This window comes from Rhizophagus irregularis, chromosome 30 (assembly GCF_026210795.1).
Source record: "Rhizophagus irregularis chromosome 30, complete sequence".
Classification (NCBI taxonomy): Eukaryota; Fungi; Glomeromycota; class Glomeromycetes; order Glomerales; family Glomeraceae; genus Rhizophagus; species Rhizophagus irregularis.
The window spans coordinates 627,307-644,687 of record NC_089458.1 but is presented as its reverse complement, the minus strand read 5'-3'; the positions used below and the strand labels follow the sequence as shown (position 1 = coordinate 644,687).

Below are 17,381 nucleotides of genomic sequence, written 5' to 3'. Positions count from 1 at the left end.
GTCATTGGCAAAATTGAGGCGTTATTATTTGTTTTAATCGCCAAATCTGGTACATGCATCGTAACACAATAAAAATACATCCATTTTAATCTTGAGAATTAGGGGAATTGGTTTTTTTAAAAAAAAATGATAATTTATATATTCAATTTTGAGAAAATCGAAAAGAGCTTGACCGGATACTTTTTGGAGGGTAGTGTAAGTTTTTTTTGGAAACAACATAGGGTGGATTCACAAATTCAATCGGATTGGATTAGATTGGATTTGCTGGAGAGTGCATTTGCGATTCTGCAAAAAAAAAGAAATTTCTTTTGCGGAATTTTATTCAATTAGAAATCCAAATATATGTGGGAGCACTCCCAAATTCCGACCCATATTCACAATTAAAAATTCGATTTGGATTGGATTTTACTATTAAATCCTTTCTTAAACAATAATGTAATACAAAATCCATAATTCAAATTAATTATAGATTATATGAGAATAGGGGCAAGGGGCAACATATTAGTGATACACAGATATTAAACCGGATTCAATTCGGAAGCAAAAAAACGAATGTCATTATTGGGTATTTTACGGATTTATGATATGCAAGTCATTATAATATTATTTGTTATTATATGAGAAAGTTCTATACTCAAATATTAAAAATTCTTATAATAATTTATAGTTACGATCCAAACTAATTTTTTTTTTTTATTTTTAAAAAATCCTTTAAAATACTTTGCAATAATATAAATAAAATAATAAATAAATATACATATAAATAAAAAATTATTTTTTTTTTAGATTTTATATTTTTTGTTGATATTTATGTTCTGAAAATAAAAGCCAATAAGTTTATTCTTATTCTTTTCACTTAAAATTTAAAATATTAATTGTCTGTTGATCCATACTTATTGGAACCATCCATCCTTTGTGCAGCTTGATAAGATGAAGATTCAGCCCTACCATCGGTAAGATCTTCCCTTGATAATAACTTTTGTTCATCAAGAATAATCTATAAAGAAAAAAGTTAATTTTACTTATGTAATACAATAAACATAAATCCAAATTTAAATATAACTTTACATCAGCAGTCCATAATGCGGCGCCCACAACATTTGTCCAAAGGAATACGAGATTTGCAATTGGTATCAATTCAAGAGCTACAGCAACGAATCCAAACATTGAATAATCACCACGATTCTTCCAGGCAAATTTAAGAGATTGTTTGGCTGACCATTCTTTAATCTCTACGTGATAATGTATCTGATGTCCCCATGCCATTACCCATCCATTAATATAGCAATAAATTAGTGTACCGAATAGAGGAATTGCGTGTAAAGGCATGGTAATTATAAGCGCAATAATCTAATAATAATAATAATAATTATAATAATAATAAAAATATAAGAAATTTCTTTAAAAAACAATAATAAATAAAATTATTTTTATTTACCTGAACAACAACAATAGTATACATTGCGGAAATTCCTGAACAAAAGCCACGACAACAGCCTTCTGAAGTATTTTTTTGTTTTTCAAGTACATAACCTAAACCCTTTAATTTTAAAACTTCATCAAATAAAGCATCTTGCCATATTGGTGTTATTATTAAATAAAATATTATAGTAATAACTCCTGCTTCTAATATACAAAATATAACAGACACCGTCCAAGCAAGCCATACTGGGCAACCAGCAACAATAAGTGCATTAGCTTGAAGTGATAATAAAAAACCAAAAGTTAAAAATATAGCAAGTAAAGCTACAACTAATGTTAAAAATAAGACAAAAATGATTTTTCGGATCAAAATCCAATTTGAAAGAAAGAAAAATATCCCCTTAATTGGGTAAGCTGAAGGTGCTGACATTTTGAAAAGTAGAGAGAATTTTGAATCAGGATGCTGGAAGACTATAATTAAAAAGGGGGTATCATATGATATACGATATATGGTACAAATCTAAAAATACGTCATTTACGGTAATTTTTCAGCCTTTTAGGAAATATAAAATTATAAGCATAATTCTGGTAGGCATTAAAATTTACTAATTTCCCAAAAAAGGAAATATGTAACATGGCTGTCGCCACTTAAAATTAAGTACTGTACGATCAAAATGAACAGAACTATAGAAATATAGAATAATTCAATTCATTTTTTTTTTAAAAGAAGATAATATCAAATCACGGGATAATTGACCTTTCGCCGCGACAATTATTACCGTTATTACTATAAAAGTACTCTTCGAGAAATCACAAAAAAAAAGCAACATGTGATATTTTATATAGACGCGGGGATTGTTTTAAAGATCAAATAGTTATGCGTGATGACATCAAATGTATGAAATGTATGAAGAAAAACACAATATCGTGATCATCTAATTCTTATCTTATCATGATAACCTAAGCGATTTTGAAAGGTTCCATTAAATTCTTATTTTGCTAAAGGATTTACGTACAAAATACACGTGACAAATGAATTCTTACTTTTTATGTAACTTTATTAATTTTCTTAGTTAGAAATAAAGCCACTTTACTAAATTTAATTTCTTTTTTTGTATTTAAACAATTTCCAATAGTTAATATGCGTCACGTGTTAATGCATATAAAATGGGATCAACAGTATTTTATACATATACATCGAGACTAATTGTTTTTTAACCACATTGTTGATATGCTGACCAAGAATTAAATGAGCTGACTAGAATTATCAAATATATTAGATATAATTGGAATCCAATGGTGCATAATAATATAATATAACTAGATTGTCAGAAATTAACTAAATTGTCGGCTTTTTCCTAGTTGGTCTAAAAAAAGCTGCTTGTATGACATATATGACGCACTAAAGAGACCCGATGGCGTTTATGTCTCAATTTTTATTATTTGCCATCGAAGACGTACCTATGTATCGGACATTAAACCTCTTGCTGCGGATAATCCTAAAGCATATAACAAATATCCGCCATCTATCTAAATTAGATAATTAAATTACATAAAAAGATTTCATCAATAATTACCAATTTCTTGAAAAAAAAAAAAAAATTGACATGTATCATAACAGGCAATAATCCTAAGCTTGTGTAAAGGGTCTTGTTTGGTCGGCTGACTTTGAGCGACAAGGCTTCGGCGCACTTAGCCGTAAAAGTGTCATTGACATTTGAAGTTTTACAAACAAATAATTAAAAAGTTTTTTTTTTTATGTACTCCTTGAAAGGTTAAGTAGGTTGTGGAGTATTCGTGTGACATTTTGTTCCAAATCCGATTTTCAGCTGAAATTTACATATAGCAAATATGTAGTATTACAATTAACACGTCAGGTGGACAAAAAGGCGTTGTATTTCTTCGCTACCCTCTTTGTGATCACATAAAGTAAATCACTAAATAAAAATAAGTCGTTCTCGTTTTTTCTTTTAAATTCTCGAATTTATAATGATTATTAACAGATATGAAATAATAAATAATTATGAAATATGCAGTTTAATAATGAAATAAATTTGAAATACTTTCTTACAATGGATTCTTTAGCGCGCAGATTGATTAATATCTAAATTTCATCTTATCTAAGGGTTTTTTTCGTAATCATTAGCAAATCTAGTTTAGGGAAAGTAGAATTTTGGATTTATTTATCAACAGATAATCAAAAGTTGATGTGATAATAAAGTAAATTCTAAGTTACGGAAAATTACTTGTGACGTTTAAAAAGTTGGTGTGACAATGACGCATTAACCTTGTACATAATGTGTCACCGCATCATAGTAACTAATATAACTAATAAAAATCGAGTAAACTTAATTTCAATGTATGATGTATGATGCATTGACACTTGTACTAATTATAGACTAAATTTCATTATTTCATTTTTTCATTTAAATAGTAGGATTTTATAGATTTTATATATAAAAAAAATTTTCATTTAAATACAAAAAAATTGTAAATTCCGTATTTTTCAATTATTTTTATTTTAAAATTTTTTTTTAACATAATTAAAAACATAGCTTTAAAAAATCTTGTTTCTGTTGTCATCCACTGCACAAAAAAAAAAGAGAAAAAAAAAGAAAAGAATTTCACTGGTTTCTTATCCTTTCTCTTTATTTATATAAAATACATCCTTTCCGTCTCCATTTTTTTCTCTCTGTCTTTGTTTGTGACCATAAGATCTAAATTTCCTACTCTTTATTATCATTTCCTTTATATCTTACATTACATCATTTATTATAATACATATATATATATAAGTAAATAAATAAATATATATATATATATACACATATTAACTTCTTTTTATGATAATGAGTCATTTGCTTCAAGAAAAAATTATCCAATTCAATGTATTATTTAAGGAATCTGAAACTGTAATTGATGACTTACAAACCGCTCTTGCTGATTTAATTCCGGAACTTCAACAAGAATTTGGCTTAGATTTTGTTCAAGTTGAACGTATCAGGCAATATCTTGATGACAGAGGTATATACATTGATTTTTTTTTATTGATATATTTATCGATCGTATAATTAAAATTATTTATTCCTTACAATTTAGGAACTCTTTTTCGTTTCCTCAGACGAGCTGGATTCGATTTTGATGTTGCCTTGAAAGCCCTCATCTCTGATTTAAGATGGCGTATAGAACATAATGTTGATTCCATCACCCTCGCTGACGTTCATCCATTATTTATTGAAAAAGGACTATTTTTTTTCCATAAAACTGATAAATTTGGTCGTCCTTGCGCGGTAGTCAATCTGCGTGAATACAAACGTGAGGATGGAGCGCCTACTATTGATGAAGTGAAAAAATTTATTATTTATAATGCTGAAGTAGCCAGAAGATTGTTATTAGACAAAACTATGAATTCAAGAGATGGACCGGTTCTGCAATACGTCATCCTGTTGGATTTGAAAGGAGCTGGTGTTTCCACTCTGGTAAATTCCTCAATATTTCCTCAATGAAATTTTTGATCGACATACTTATTTTTTTTTAATATTTAGGATGTGGAATTGGTCCCATTTACGATCGACATTATGAGGCACCATTTTCCTGGTTCCGCGGGTGCAAGTATGTATTTTACCGAATTTTTATCAATTTGGATACTCGGATATTTATTTATAATATTGGCGATCTTCCATATTTAATAGTATTCGTCTTGAATTATGGATGGATGTACTCTGGCATTTGGCAAATTTTAAAACGTATTCTTCCCGAAGAATCCTTAAACCGAATCTTTTTTCCTTCAGAACAAGAACTTTGGAACTATTTTGATGAAGAAAATGTACTTACAGGTATGTTACTATTATGTTTATTATACCGCGTTTCGGACGATTGTTTATCTTATAGAAATTTAACACCAAATAAATTTTTTTTTTCTTTCTTTAGAACAAGGAGGGAAGGATACTTATGAATATGATGCTGATACTTGTGAGGCATACCAAATTTATGGAAGTCCGTCACCTATTTTGAAACTACCGAAACCCCTAAGCAGAGCAACATCGTATGATTCCTTGAGTTCAATACACGATATATTCTACTCTGCCCACAATACCCCATTCCACAGTCGGCCGTCTACTCCATTTTTTAGCAGACCAGCAACTCCAATTTCCAGCCGGCCCTCTACCCCGTACCCGAGCCGACCTGCATCGCCCGCAGCGGATCACGTGGTTCCGAATTGGTTAAAAATGACTCCACGTTCACGCCATAATCCTTTCCATATAACCCCTATCGACAATAATATTAATAAAAACAATAATGTTATTATATCTCCAAATCCTTTAAAACCAATGTCTATCTCAGCTTCTCCGATGGCATCTCCTAATCTTGCTTTCCATCAGGAAGAGCCCGCATTAACGTCGCATAAATCTATGACACCTATAAATAACATATCCACTGAAAATAAAGACAACAATGATCATCATGATAACCTTTACCATTATAATCGCCATAATCAACTTATTGGACAACCATTACATCATCATCCAGTTGCACGCGGATCGAGATTAAAATTATATTTTACAAGATTATTGAGAAAATTTATTGCACGAAGCAGAGTATCAGGATTTTTATATTATCTAGTAATGGTGGTTTTATTCCGCGGTGGCTTAATGAATGAATTCTTGAAATTAGTTACACAGCAAGTAAGCATGCAATTGGGCTGGAGTGCAAGCACCACTACAGCGTTAACAACTGCAATTCTATCAACTGCACTGAGTGGACGAGCGGGTAACCGCTTGTTAGGACGTAACTGATGAATTGTAATGTATTCAATATGAAAGGACTTTAGGAGATGTATTTATTTATTTTAATATTTTTCACGGTTGAAAATTTCAGAATTAAGCAATTACATGATATTTGGAATTGAAAGAAAGTTTGGAATTTGTCTAAGTGAGAAAGAAATATGATGAATTTAATATTATCAGCAAAATTTGCAACGTTGCATTTTATGATTATTAATTATCTATATGGATTAGCTTACAAGCAACCAAGAACTGACAATTTTATAAAAAAATACATAAAGAAATACAAATATAGACAAAAAATTGTAAACAAACCTAATATAAATATAGCATTTAAAGACTTTTTTTTTTAAAAAAAAAATTAAATTACTTATATAGCAATAATTAAAAATTGTCAGAAAAAGTATAGTATAATAATAATATAGCATTTCTCCCTTATTACCCGGTAAATTTTACCTCTTTTTACATGTAATATATATAGTCTTTGAAATAAAAGAAAAACTTACTAAGTTTATAATAATCGGTATCATTAACAAATATTGTTTATGATTCCCGATTTCTTATAATAATAAATTTATGAAACAAAAAAAAAAAATTCTTTTCATTATGAAGTGAATATTGAATAGTCACGACTTTTTCTGAGAACATAATTTGAATTTTTCTCGCTCTATTAAGAATTTTGATCGCATTTTAAATAATTTAAAGAGATTTCATTTCTATAAAAAAAAGTTGTTCATTATAGAACTAATTTTCGTTGCAAATCTATTCTTCGTCTAAATTTAGCATACTGCGGCCAGTCGTTGTGATCACTTGATCTCTACAAGTTACGAATGAGAAATTTCTTCATAAATATCATATTCATGCGAATTTAAAGAATTATTAATGACTGAAATTAATTTAGACATGCATGGTTAATTAAGTTTTAGATTGAGATAAATTTGTCATTAAAGAGAGGTGTAAAATATAATGTTATATATTACTAGTCATGATTGCAACAAATAACGGACATAATAATATAAGCTCAGATTAATTAAGCTATTTCTTGGCGTTCCCATCTAAAATTTTCTCTCTCTTTTTTTTTTTTGCTTGCAATTTGTTAAAATAATGCCACCTCAACCGTTACAATACGCTCATTTGACAGAAAGTAATTTAAAAGAACATACAAAGTCCTTCGTGGATAGGATTGCCCTCCAAGAACAATTTATTTTAGACTATGTTTTGGAACAGCAAATAATAAATAATGAAAAATCGCAAAAATCAGAAAAAAGTACTTTCTATTTTTATTATTTATACACATTATTATTCCACTTAATCGATTTAAATTGTATTTAAATAGAACATTCGCTGTCTTCAGATTCGGAAAAAAGCAAAATTTCATCATCAGGTCATTCCCGATATTCCATTGAACATGATCTACCATCAATAAATGGTTCGCTCCTTATATCGAGAAATCAATTGCGAAAATCAAAGCTATCTGAAATCAAAGAATCCGAACCACAGAATAGTAAAAAGATATTCTCTAAAAAGGACCGAATTGGGAGTACGTTATTATTTGAAAAACTCCGGGATAAACCTTTGAAGGATAAGTCTCTCAATATCGATCATTGCAATCAAAAAAACCGTAAGTCCTCTAAAAAGGAAAAGAATATCTCAAAGGCGGATCGTCGTAAAAGTTGTAAAAGAGTTGATTCTTTGCTTGCTAGCTCACAAATAATGCAGGTTCGAATACATGAAATAAATGATTTATTTATAAAAATACTACGATTTTACATATTATTATATATTTTATTGAACCAGCAGAATTGGTCTTCGGATAAACTTGGAACAAATCGCGTAACTGTAATTACATTAATAATGACTTTTCTAAATTCGCTATATAAAAATTTCTTTTCATTTGACATCTTATTATATACAACTTTTCAGCTCCGCTCAGATAATAAAGCTGGACTTGGGATATTTAATAAAGGAAAGGCATCGGAAAAAATAAAGACCAAAGGAGGTAATTTAGAATAATTATTCTTTCCTTTTAATGAAAACAAATAAAGCGGTATCTTTTGTTAATTCGCTTATAGTTCCTGATTTGGTATTCTCTGAAATCGATTTTCTTAATTCGAACCCGTCCCGTAAACGAAGAAATCAAAATGAGGATAATTCAGGCCAAAAAAATGGTTCTCGTCGCAAAAGTGATCTACAAGACAAGACTCGAGATACGGATGAAACTTCATCTGTGCACGATTCCGCCTGTTGCAAGGATTACAGTACTTCCGCGAAAAAAAAGGTATTTTATTTATTTAAAAGTATTAAAGTATTTCATTACTAATTTATCCTATAAAGAAAAAAGAGAACCCGCATTCAATGAAGAATTTACCGGAAAAACGGAAAAAAATATCAAACAATAAACATTATAATAAGCCAAACAAATCAAACCAGCCACGAATAATTCGCGTAGAGTCAAAGGTAGCTTCTTTGTCAGAATCATTTCACGATTTATTGGACGAAAAGAGCATATCTTCAAATAATTGTAGCAACGCGTCATATAGTCTAGCTAATAAGAAAACTGGTTGTTCACCGGAATACAATCATGTTGATAAAATGTCCGAACTGCAAGACGAACAAAATATTATATCTTCACATTTTATTGATGAACAAAAAAAAGAGTCATCTAAATATACTTCTTCACACAGCGATATACATTCTTTGTCCAATAATAATGGATGTACAAATAGTCCTGAATCATTTCAAAAACGGCGCTCTCGAAAAGACAAGCTAGTTACATCATCTTACTTTGCTAGTAATAACATAAAATATAATCAGACTGAACGAGAAGATAATCCCTTTCTAAATCAAAGTGTCGAATCTTCACCAAAGCCCTGTTCGCCGGTTGTTGACACAAATAAACAAGGTATTTATCAAAAGGATTCTAAAGTTGAGGAAACTGCGCCTAAACATGAATATGAATCATTATCTGTACAAGAAAAGATGACAAATGATAATATGGAATTGGATAATGATTCAAAACGACTGCCAGTTGATGAAAGTATAAAAAATTTTCCAAATAATCGTGCAATACCTTCAGAAGAAAATGATAACAATCTTTGTAATGAGAGAATGGACATACATTTTGATCCAACTTGGATTAAACGAAAATCATTACTTTCGTCACAGTTGCAAAATCAACAAAATCAAAAAAATCAAAAAATATCTACTTCAGATAACAAAATTACAACATATCAAAGTCATCGACTTTCACATGCAGTTATTGCTGAAGGTGCAAAGATTGGACAATCATGTAAGCTTGCGAAAGAAGACTGTGGCAGCATCAACAATACTAATACCGAATTTGGAAATGAAATTGTAAAAAACGATGAAAAGATTCGACAAGAAATATTCGTAGAGAATACTAATTTGGAACATATGAATGTTAATTTCTTCAATTCCGAAAATGCAATTCAAAGTAATTGTCAAGAAGTCATCAGTAATGTAAATAATCGTTTCAACATGTGTCACGAAGATTGTAACCAAATTATATTTAGTGACTTGAATGGTTTTCAAGACAATAATCAATCTCTCTATAAAAGTCATTACGAAAGTAGTAATGATCTAACATACGGAGGTATAGATGATGAATTTTTTGCTCAAGAATTTGCGGTTGATAATCAAAATTTTCAAGGTTCTAATCTTTATTCGACGTTAGATAAGAATTTACCTTATGAAAATCAACATTGGATTCAGTCTCATATTGAACAAAACTTAATACCACAAACACCATCATTGATTCAAAATCAGTTTCTATGGCCTACAAATAATAAATCATCAAATTTAATTAATAAAGAATTAACACAAGTACCGGAGGTTCAGAATAACAAACAATCTTGGGAAGATGATTATAATACGCAGTATATTACTGCGGAATCTCTAGTATGTGACCATGATGACGATCCAATTGAAGACGAAACTGATAATGGAATAGCTCGCTTTGTCTGGAAGAAACATCGATTACATTGATTAATTTTTTGATTAATCATATTAATTATATGATAGTTATAATAAATCTTTGAACAAGTAGTTCGAAATAATATTTTGGCGCGTAAAATGGTAGTCCGAACTAAAAATTAACTAAAAATAACATAACTAAAAATAAATAAAAACAGATAAAAATAGATAAAATAAAATACTTCCACAAAAATTCTTAATAGGGCTGAAGAATAAATCTTTATCATCCTTTATCTATGTTTGGATTTACTGTATCAAGGAATAATAAAAATTTTTTTTTTTTACATCGTTTATTTTAAGAAATTAACGTGAAAATGTGAATAATGTTAGTTAGATAAAGCACAATGTTCTATTCAATCATAAACAAATAAATTGATTTTTGGGTTAGCATCCTTTTTTTTATTTCACTTTCGTCCGAAACGATAGAGAAGCAAAACGTTAAAGGCGATATTAATATAGCAAATTCAGATTTAAATGTCAGTATACTAATTGTTGGTATTGTAATAATTTTAAAACTCGAATTTGAGTGGTAACTATACATTATAAACATCTATAATGAATCGTTTAAAAAAAATTTTAGAACTGCATCAGTTAATTCACCCAATAAAGTATTTTAAATATTATCAGTTGAAAAATTTTTTGTTTCTTTTACCGTTAATCAAAGTAAGTCATATATTATTGCTAGTCAAAATTCCAAGGTATAATAATACCTGTTATATCTATTAAGATTCTGCATAAAATACATAGTCCGGTTACATTTATGCCAATCAAACACCACTTTACCATCATATTACATATTATGTATTAATTAAAACAATAAAATATTTTCAATTTCATCAACAGTTCCAAAAAAGTATTGGGAATTCATACTGATTTTGGATCTTTTTTATAGCATCATTTAGAAAAAGTTTATTAAACAGTAAAATAAGTTTAGTTTAATTTATTATTTTCAAAATTAAAAAAAAATAATTATTTAATATATATATTAATAGATTATTAAACAATAGAAATTAAAATATACTCTATATATTTATATAATTATATTTAAAAATTATTAATATACATATTAACAAAATAAATATATTCGTTAATGTTTTTAAAATATACAAAATAATAAAACTTTTGTAGTAATAAATTACCTAAATAATAATTTATATAGTAAATAATTGCTGGTTTTTAATGATTTATTGCCAATTTAAGTTATTATACAGAGAGAAATTTGTCATTATTTCTTCTATTGTTCATACTAGCAGTTGTAAATAACATTATTATAAAAATCTATAAATTCAGAAAAATTATTGATCCTTAGATTTCTTGGATGGCTTTTCCATTTCTTGTTCAGCTTTTCGTTTCAATCCAAATGTTACCTAAATGTAAAAAAAAAAAGATAAAATACAAATTAAAATTATTATTACAAACCAGGCAAAAAAAAAATTATATACCTTTTCTCTTTCAGGTGCATTCATACTTTGACCTGTTAATCCACCATTTACTGTAATAATACTGGAACTACTTATTGAGGCAGTTCCAGATGCCTTGGAAGATCCCGAGTGTTTTCCATTATTACCTAATGTCATGCTTGGAGGAACTACACTAAAAATATAAAAATATATAATAAGTAAAATTTTCAATTCATTTTAGCTTAATTAAAATAAATATTACGTACGCTCTATTACCAACAGACAATACAACATGTGCACTTCCACTAGCCTTTTGCCTCTCTTGCAAAGCCGTAGCCATATTCAATGGCGTATCAATACTACTCATAGCTTTAAGCTTACGTTCTTCTTCAAGCTTCTTGAGACGTTTTTCTGTTTTAGCTTTTCCAGAAGATTTTCCATGAAATTTATGTGATAATTGTCGAAATGCTTCTTTTGGTGTAAGTTGATTACCAAATTCATCAACATATTCCAAATTAATATCTGGTTTATAATCTTTGAACCTTGCTTCCATTTCTCGCAGATGCTCACGATCTCTATAACTACTTTCACTATCTCGACCACCGCCACGATATCCTTTTTCTTTTGCTTTTTGTTTTTCCTTTTCCCTTTCATTTTGTCTTTCTTGATCTTTTTTACGTTGTTCAGCAAGCCATTTTTGTCGCTCTCTTTGGATTCGTTCTTTTTCAAGCTGCTCTTCATTGGGTTTAATTGAAAAACCTATATAAAAATTAATTACATTTTAATGGAATATTATTATATTGCAAACCATTTAAATAGTTTGTTATTAAACATTACCTTTCTGTTGTAAAAGGGCTAATGTTGCGGCCATACCACTACTAACCAAAGGTTCTTCTTCAACTACGCCAGTCTAAATAAATAATAAATAAATAATTTGATAACTAGATTATAATTACTATTCTAATAAACTGACTTACTAATTTTGGTTCATCTTGAATATGAGCCATATCACTATCCTCTATATTTCCTGCCTCTTTCCAACCACCTTTTTTCTCTTCTGTAACTTCATCCATTACAACATCATATGTTTCAACTTCTTCTTTTTCTTGATCCACAGGTTCAGAATTAGATTGTTGATCTTGTATATCAAGTTCAGCTTCAACAGGTTTAGTTATTGTTGGAGCAACAGTAAGAGATCTAACAAATTCTGATGTATCAGAGATTACTAATCCTTCTCCAGGTGTCTCATTATCTTCATTTGTTTCATCTCTAGTTTCTGTCACTAATAAAACAAATCATATTAGTTTAACAAGCTTGAAAATTTATGTAAATGGAAATAGTAAACATACAAATTCTAGCAATCTCTTCAACATTTGTTTTTGTTACTTTTCTTGTTGCCATTTTTCTTGCTCTAGCTAAAGCCTGTTGGAGATCATCATCATCAACAAAACTAACATCATCAAAATTTTGTCTTCTAGCTTGGTTTGATGTTACTACAGAAGGTGAATTATCAATTTCCATTGTATTAGGATCATTTACTGTTTGTTCGTCTTCGTCATCAACAACCTTCTTCCTTACTTTCTTCTTCTTTTTAGTCTATTATGCATAAACTGATGTTAATTTTGGTTAATGAAATTTACAATTTAAAAAAAATAGTAACCAATCTTTTAAATCTAATTTTGTTGATTTAAAAATAAACAAAAAAAACCACATACCTTTGGTTTCTTGAAAGTTATTTCAGATTCTTCTTTAGTATAATAATCTTTAATTTCAATCATCTCTATATACAAAATGAACAAACTTTGTTTATTAATTGTAATCTAATATTATATAATTTTTCCAAAATAGCTAATAAAATGATATTACTATCATAAGACAAAGAAATTGATCTTGACTTTAAGTTCTCTGCTACTTTATTCCTTCGTTCATCTTCATCTAATTGAACAGTACCATCGTTTCCTAATTTAAAACCCTAGAACAATTATAAATAGAGATCAACATTAATAATAGAGATAATATAATCCATTATTAAATCATTAAATAAATTTACCATTCTCTTATTTCCTTCAATTTCCTCATCATAATGTGATAAGAAATTCTTTTTAGGTATTCCTCCTCCTCCAAAATTAAATTCTTCGTCATCATAACCAGTATAAATTGGTTTTTTCTTTTTATTTTCTAAATTCTTCTTAAGCTTTTGTTGTTCTTCAAGTTGTACTGAAACTAGCTGATCACCTTCCTCTACAAATAAAATGGTTAAATAAAAGGGTATAACAGAATTTAAATAACAAACACACATACCTTCATTTTCAAGAATGCTTGAGTCTTTTAAAACTAAAATGCGTTCTTCGCCGTCCTGAAAATCTGTAATATCATGAGCTACTTGCATTTTTTTTTGATTCAAAAAAAAAAGAAAAAGAGGTTTTATATACAGTATATTGTCAGATGATTGACTGATTATATAGCCAATTACTACTAAGACTTATGTAATCACAATAATGCCAAATTCGAAATAATATAATTTAAGTTAATACTAAATTATTAATAATATATTGTAATTTTAATTATTTCGTTATAATATACTCTTTTTTTTTAAAAGAAACCCCTATCGTAACACTGCTGGCGAAAAATCGATAGGTAATTTTTTAATTGCAGCTCCAAGTTTTAGATTGTATAATAACTTGTATAATCAGGGTATACAAGTGACCGATCCAATGTTTTGATAATAGAAAAGTTTTTATTTTATTTTATGGAATCTTTATTTTAAAACTTATTATGTGATTTAAATTACACGAGAAAAAAAAATCGCAATAGTATAAAGAATTGTTTCCAGGTATGGTAATTTTATATATCACTATAAATGATAACCTTTTTGTTTATTATTGGTAGGATTAAATAGTTTCTTTTCGTAGCTGCAGTTGAGTTGCAGCTTGATAACACATTATGTAAGTAAAATACTTTAATTCGCTAATAAAATAAATCGACATTTTTTTTTCAATTTGAAAGACTGGAAATCAAAATATTTTTGACTGCATGTACTTAGTGTTGGGAACATTTTTTATCATTTTTAAATACAACCTTTTTTTTAAAAAAAAAACCTTTCATTTATTCTAAGTGTTTTTTGTAATCACAAATTTCATTTAATAAAAATAATTAGAGGATAACATATTTTCGTTATTCTTCAAATGTGGTTGTGTATTTTACATAATCGAATCAATAACATTCTCTTAATCATGTGATGCGGAAGGAACGTTATTAGGTTAAGATCAAGGGTGCTTGGTGTGTTGGTGAAAAATTAAGGTCGAAATACGTTAAAGGTAAAGTATTATGTTGGGCAAACAATATGATTCGTTACAAAATTTTAACAAAGTAATGATATTGTAACATTAAACTTTAATTGAAATAACAATTCAAAATTTTGTTTTTTTTTAATCATGATATTGTCAATTTAAGATTCCTTTTTTTTTGAATTAAAAATAGATGTGATATATTATATATATCATAAAACTACGTAATAAAAAATTGAAAAAAAAAATGTTTAATTTTTGAAAACTTATTAAACTTATTTAAATTATATATGTACCTATATTATTTACCATAGTGATTATTCTTATTTATATTGATTGCCTACTTATCTTTAAATGGAATTTAATAAATTTTTTAAATAATAAAAGAAAGCATTAAAATTTAAATAATAAAAAGTTTTTTTATAAAAATAATAATTATATTTACTATATCTCTGGAATTCAAAAATGATTTGTTATACCAAACTATGAAATTGAAATTACTTCTTTATTTTTAATCAAAACATCTAAATTTTTTATAATATAATTAATATTTCTTTTATGTGGATTTGTTATTGATTTAATAGAAAATGATAAAAGAATTTTTAGAGGTCATTGGCTATTATCATATTAATAACATTTTATATAATCTAATTTATTAATATTAATGAGTATTGATTCTGTTAAGTCAATTTTTAATTGTAATAAAAATACTTTCTGTTCATCTAATAAAAATTTCTCAAAAAATTTTATTCTTTTTTTTGTTAAAGAAAATTTTTCAATTAATTCCTCTAAATATAATAAAACATGCATTAAATTGAATAAAATTAATTTAATTAATTATAATTTTTTTTTTAAAAAAAAAAATTTACTTATAAATTTATTTTGGATATATATTTACTAAAAGAAATTGTAATTGGTATTAATAAAGACTAATGTATTTTATCCAGATATTAAGATATATTTATATATATTAAATTTTCAACAATTTTTTTAATATCTAATAATGGACTATTTGACTTCCAATCCCTAACTATATTATCTTTAATAACAATATAATAATTTAAGTTTGATGAATTAAATATACTTTTTAAAACTTTTATATTTATTGTCTTTTTATCAAAATTATATAATAAATATAGTGAACTTCTTGGAACAGATTAATGCAGTATAGAAAGATTATTATTATTATATTAATAAATTAAAATATTATTAGTTGATTTTATTACAGATAAATGATATATAATATTTATATTTGTAATTAATAAGGATATAATTAAACTTATTAATAAATAAATTGATTTAATATTCAGATTCTCATATCTATAATCTGAAAAAATAAAGAAAATTAATTTTAACTAAAAAAATAATTATTTATATGTTCAACTTATATTATGTTTACTATCTGAAAAAATATAGTTAAAGTAATAAATAAAATTTTTTAAATTATTTTATTTTTAAAAGTAATTAAAAATTGTATTTTATTTTAAAAAGCTGGCTAATTAATAGAATTGGATATTTTCAAACCTAGTAGAAAATCCCAAATGCTATTGGAATAATGCATAATATTTTAAAGGTAAGATATTTGAAGATTATATAACATATAAGTAAGATTTTTATATATTATATAGAAGTAAGAATATAGGCTTTTAATAAATGGATATTATATAATAAATGTTATAATAACCTTATATTTTGTTAACTATTATGTAAAGTTATTAAAAAATCCTTTTTAAAATAATTATTAAAAGTTTTTATATCTTTATTAACATATTAATATATTTATTATCCAATTTTTTCATATTAAATATAAAATTAAGAATATAAAAAAATGATCATTAGACATATAATTAAGATTATAAAAAATATATTATAAATATATAATAAACCTAAAGTTTAAAATAATACTTTTATAAATTTTAATATATTTTTATCCTTTATTTTATTAAATATCAAAATGCACATACTACCAATCTCTATAAAAATAATATTACAAAAAAATTCACTTCTAAATAAAGTATTATTGATTGGTAAACAAAAAAAGAGATAGCTATTAATTTAATATTTATATTATTATAACAGATTTAATAAAAAATACATAAACTTTAAATATAAATTTGAATTCATTAGATTCTAATTTTATATTAATATTTATTAAATTTGCAATTCTAATACCAAAATTCCCATTAGTTATAAAAATATGAAATAATGATTAAATAAATTTTGCAAATAGTATTTTTTCTTTATTTATTAAACTAAAATTTCCTTTATCATTTTTAATAAATAAAAAAAAAAATGAATTAATTTTTATAATTACCTTAATATTATCAAAATAAATATTAATAATAATAGTACATATAATTTGGTGTAATACTTCTATATTATAATAGTATTAGTTTCATAATTTACAAAATAAATTTTAGTTAAAATTTAAGCTGAATTTTAAGTAAATAGTAGTAAACTGCTAAGTTAAAAATTGATTAAAGTTTAATTATTAG

The 17,381-nt window shown here is 26.5% G+C and overlaps 4 protein-coding genes across 5 annotated transcripts; 2 read left to right on the top strand and 2 right to left on the bottom strand.

The window, feature by feature from the left end:
* Positions 1-661: 661 nt before the first annotated feature.
* On the bottom strand, positions 662-1,889 carry OCT59_021557 (uncharacterized protein). 2 transcript variants are annotated; one of them, XM_025322657.2, is made up of 3 exons: positions 1,439-1,889; positions 1,069-1,350; positions 662-997 (listed from the first exon to the last, which is right to left on the bottom strand). In XM_025322657.2, the coding sequence occupies exons 1-3, from the start codon at positions 1,850-1,852 to the stop codon at positions 872-874; spliced, it is 822 nt and encodes a 273-aa protein (XP_025165784.1). In that variant the 5' UTR covers positions 1,853-1,889; the 3' UTR covers positions 662-871. The 2 variants fall into 2 exon arrangements, with proteins under 2 accessions (XP_025165784.1, XP_066005724.1); XM_066146604.1 differs by having other exon boundaries at positions 662-1,350.
* A 2,228-nt stretch (positions 1,890-4,117) lies between these two features.
* OCT59_021556 (uncharacterized protein) lies at positions 4,118-6,792 on the top strand. The gene is made up of 5 exons (XM_025322656.2): positions 4,118-4,446; positions 4,522-4,901; positions 4,968-5,034; positions 5,115-5,258; positions 5,353-6,792. The coding sequence occupies exons 1-5, from the start codon at positions 4,266-4,268 to the stop codon at positions 6,216-6,218; spliced, it is 1,638 nt and encodes a 545-aa protein (XP_025165783.1). The 5' UTR covers positions 4,118-4,265; the 3' UTR covers positions 6,219-6,792.
* A 518-nt stretch (positions 6,793-7,310) lies between these two features.
* Positions 7,311-10,211, top strand: OCT59_021555 (uncharacterized protein; the record flags this gene model as incomplete). Its single annotated transcript, XM_066146603.1, has 6 exons — positions 7,311-7,473; positions 7,543-7,925; positions 8,007-8,045; positions 8,130-8,205; positions 8,279-8,484; positions 8,541-10,211. The coding sequence occupies 6 exons, from the start codon at positions 7,311-7,313 to the stop codon at positions 10,209-10,211; spliced, it is 2,538 nt and encodes an 845-aa protein (XP_066005723.1).
* Positions 10,212-11,441: 1,230 nt separating this feature from the next.
* Positions 11,442-14,001, bottom strand: OCT59_021554 (uncharacterized protein). Its single transcript, XM_025322652.2, has 10 exons — positions 13,901-14,001; positions 13,650-13,840; positions 13,466-13,571; positions 13,315-13,379; positions 12,949-13,195; positions 12,577-12,881; positions 12,437-12,509; positions 11,866-12,358; positions 11,642-11,792; positions 11,442-11,566 (listed from the first exon to the last, which is right to left on the bottom strand). The coding sequence occupies exons 1-10, from the start codon at positions 13,986-13,988 to the stop codon at positions 11,495-11,497; spliced, it is 1,791 nt and encodes a 596-aa protein (XP_025165779.1). The 5' UTR covers positions 13,989-14,001; the 3' UTR covers positions 11,442-11,494.
* Positions 14,002-17,381: the final 3,380 nt, after the last annotated feature.

Coding starts and splice junctions, on each gene's coding strand:
- OCT59_021557 (XM_066146604.1), bottom strand. CDS start 1,852: ATGTCAGCACCTTCAGCTTACCCAATTAAGGGGATATTTTTCTTTCTT. Junction 1,351..1,438: donor ATACTATTGTTGTTGTTCAG/GTAAATAAAAAT, acceptor TATTATTATTAG/ATTATTGCGCTTATAATTAC.
- OCT59_021556 (XM_025322656.2), top strand. CDS start 4,266: ATGATAATGAGTCATTTGCTTCAAGAAAAAATTATCCAATTCAATGTA. Junction 4,447..4,521: donor GCAATATCTTGATGACAGAG/GTATATACATTG, acceptor CTTACAATTTAG/GAACTCTTTTTCGTTTCCTC. Junction 5,035..5,114: donor TCCTGGTTCCGCGGGTGCAA/GTATGTATTTTA, acceptor CATATTTAATAG/TATTCGTCTTGAATTATGGA.
- OCT59_021554 (XM_025322652.2), bottom strand. CDS start 13,988: ATGCAAGTAGCTCATGATATTACAGATTTTCAGGACGGCGAAGAACGC. Junction 13,841..13,900: donor AAGCATTCTTGAAAATGAAG/GTATGTGTGTTT, acceptor TTTTATTTGTAG/AGGAAGGTGATCAGCTAGTT. Junction 13,572..13,649: donor TTGAAGGAAATAAGAGAATG/GTAAATTTATTT, acceptor TAATTGTTCTAG/GGTTTTAAATTAGGAAACGA.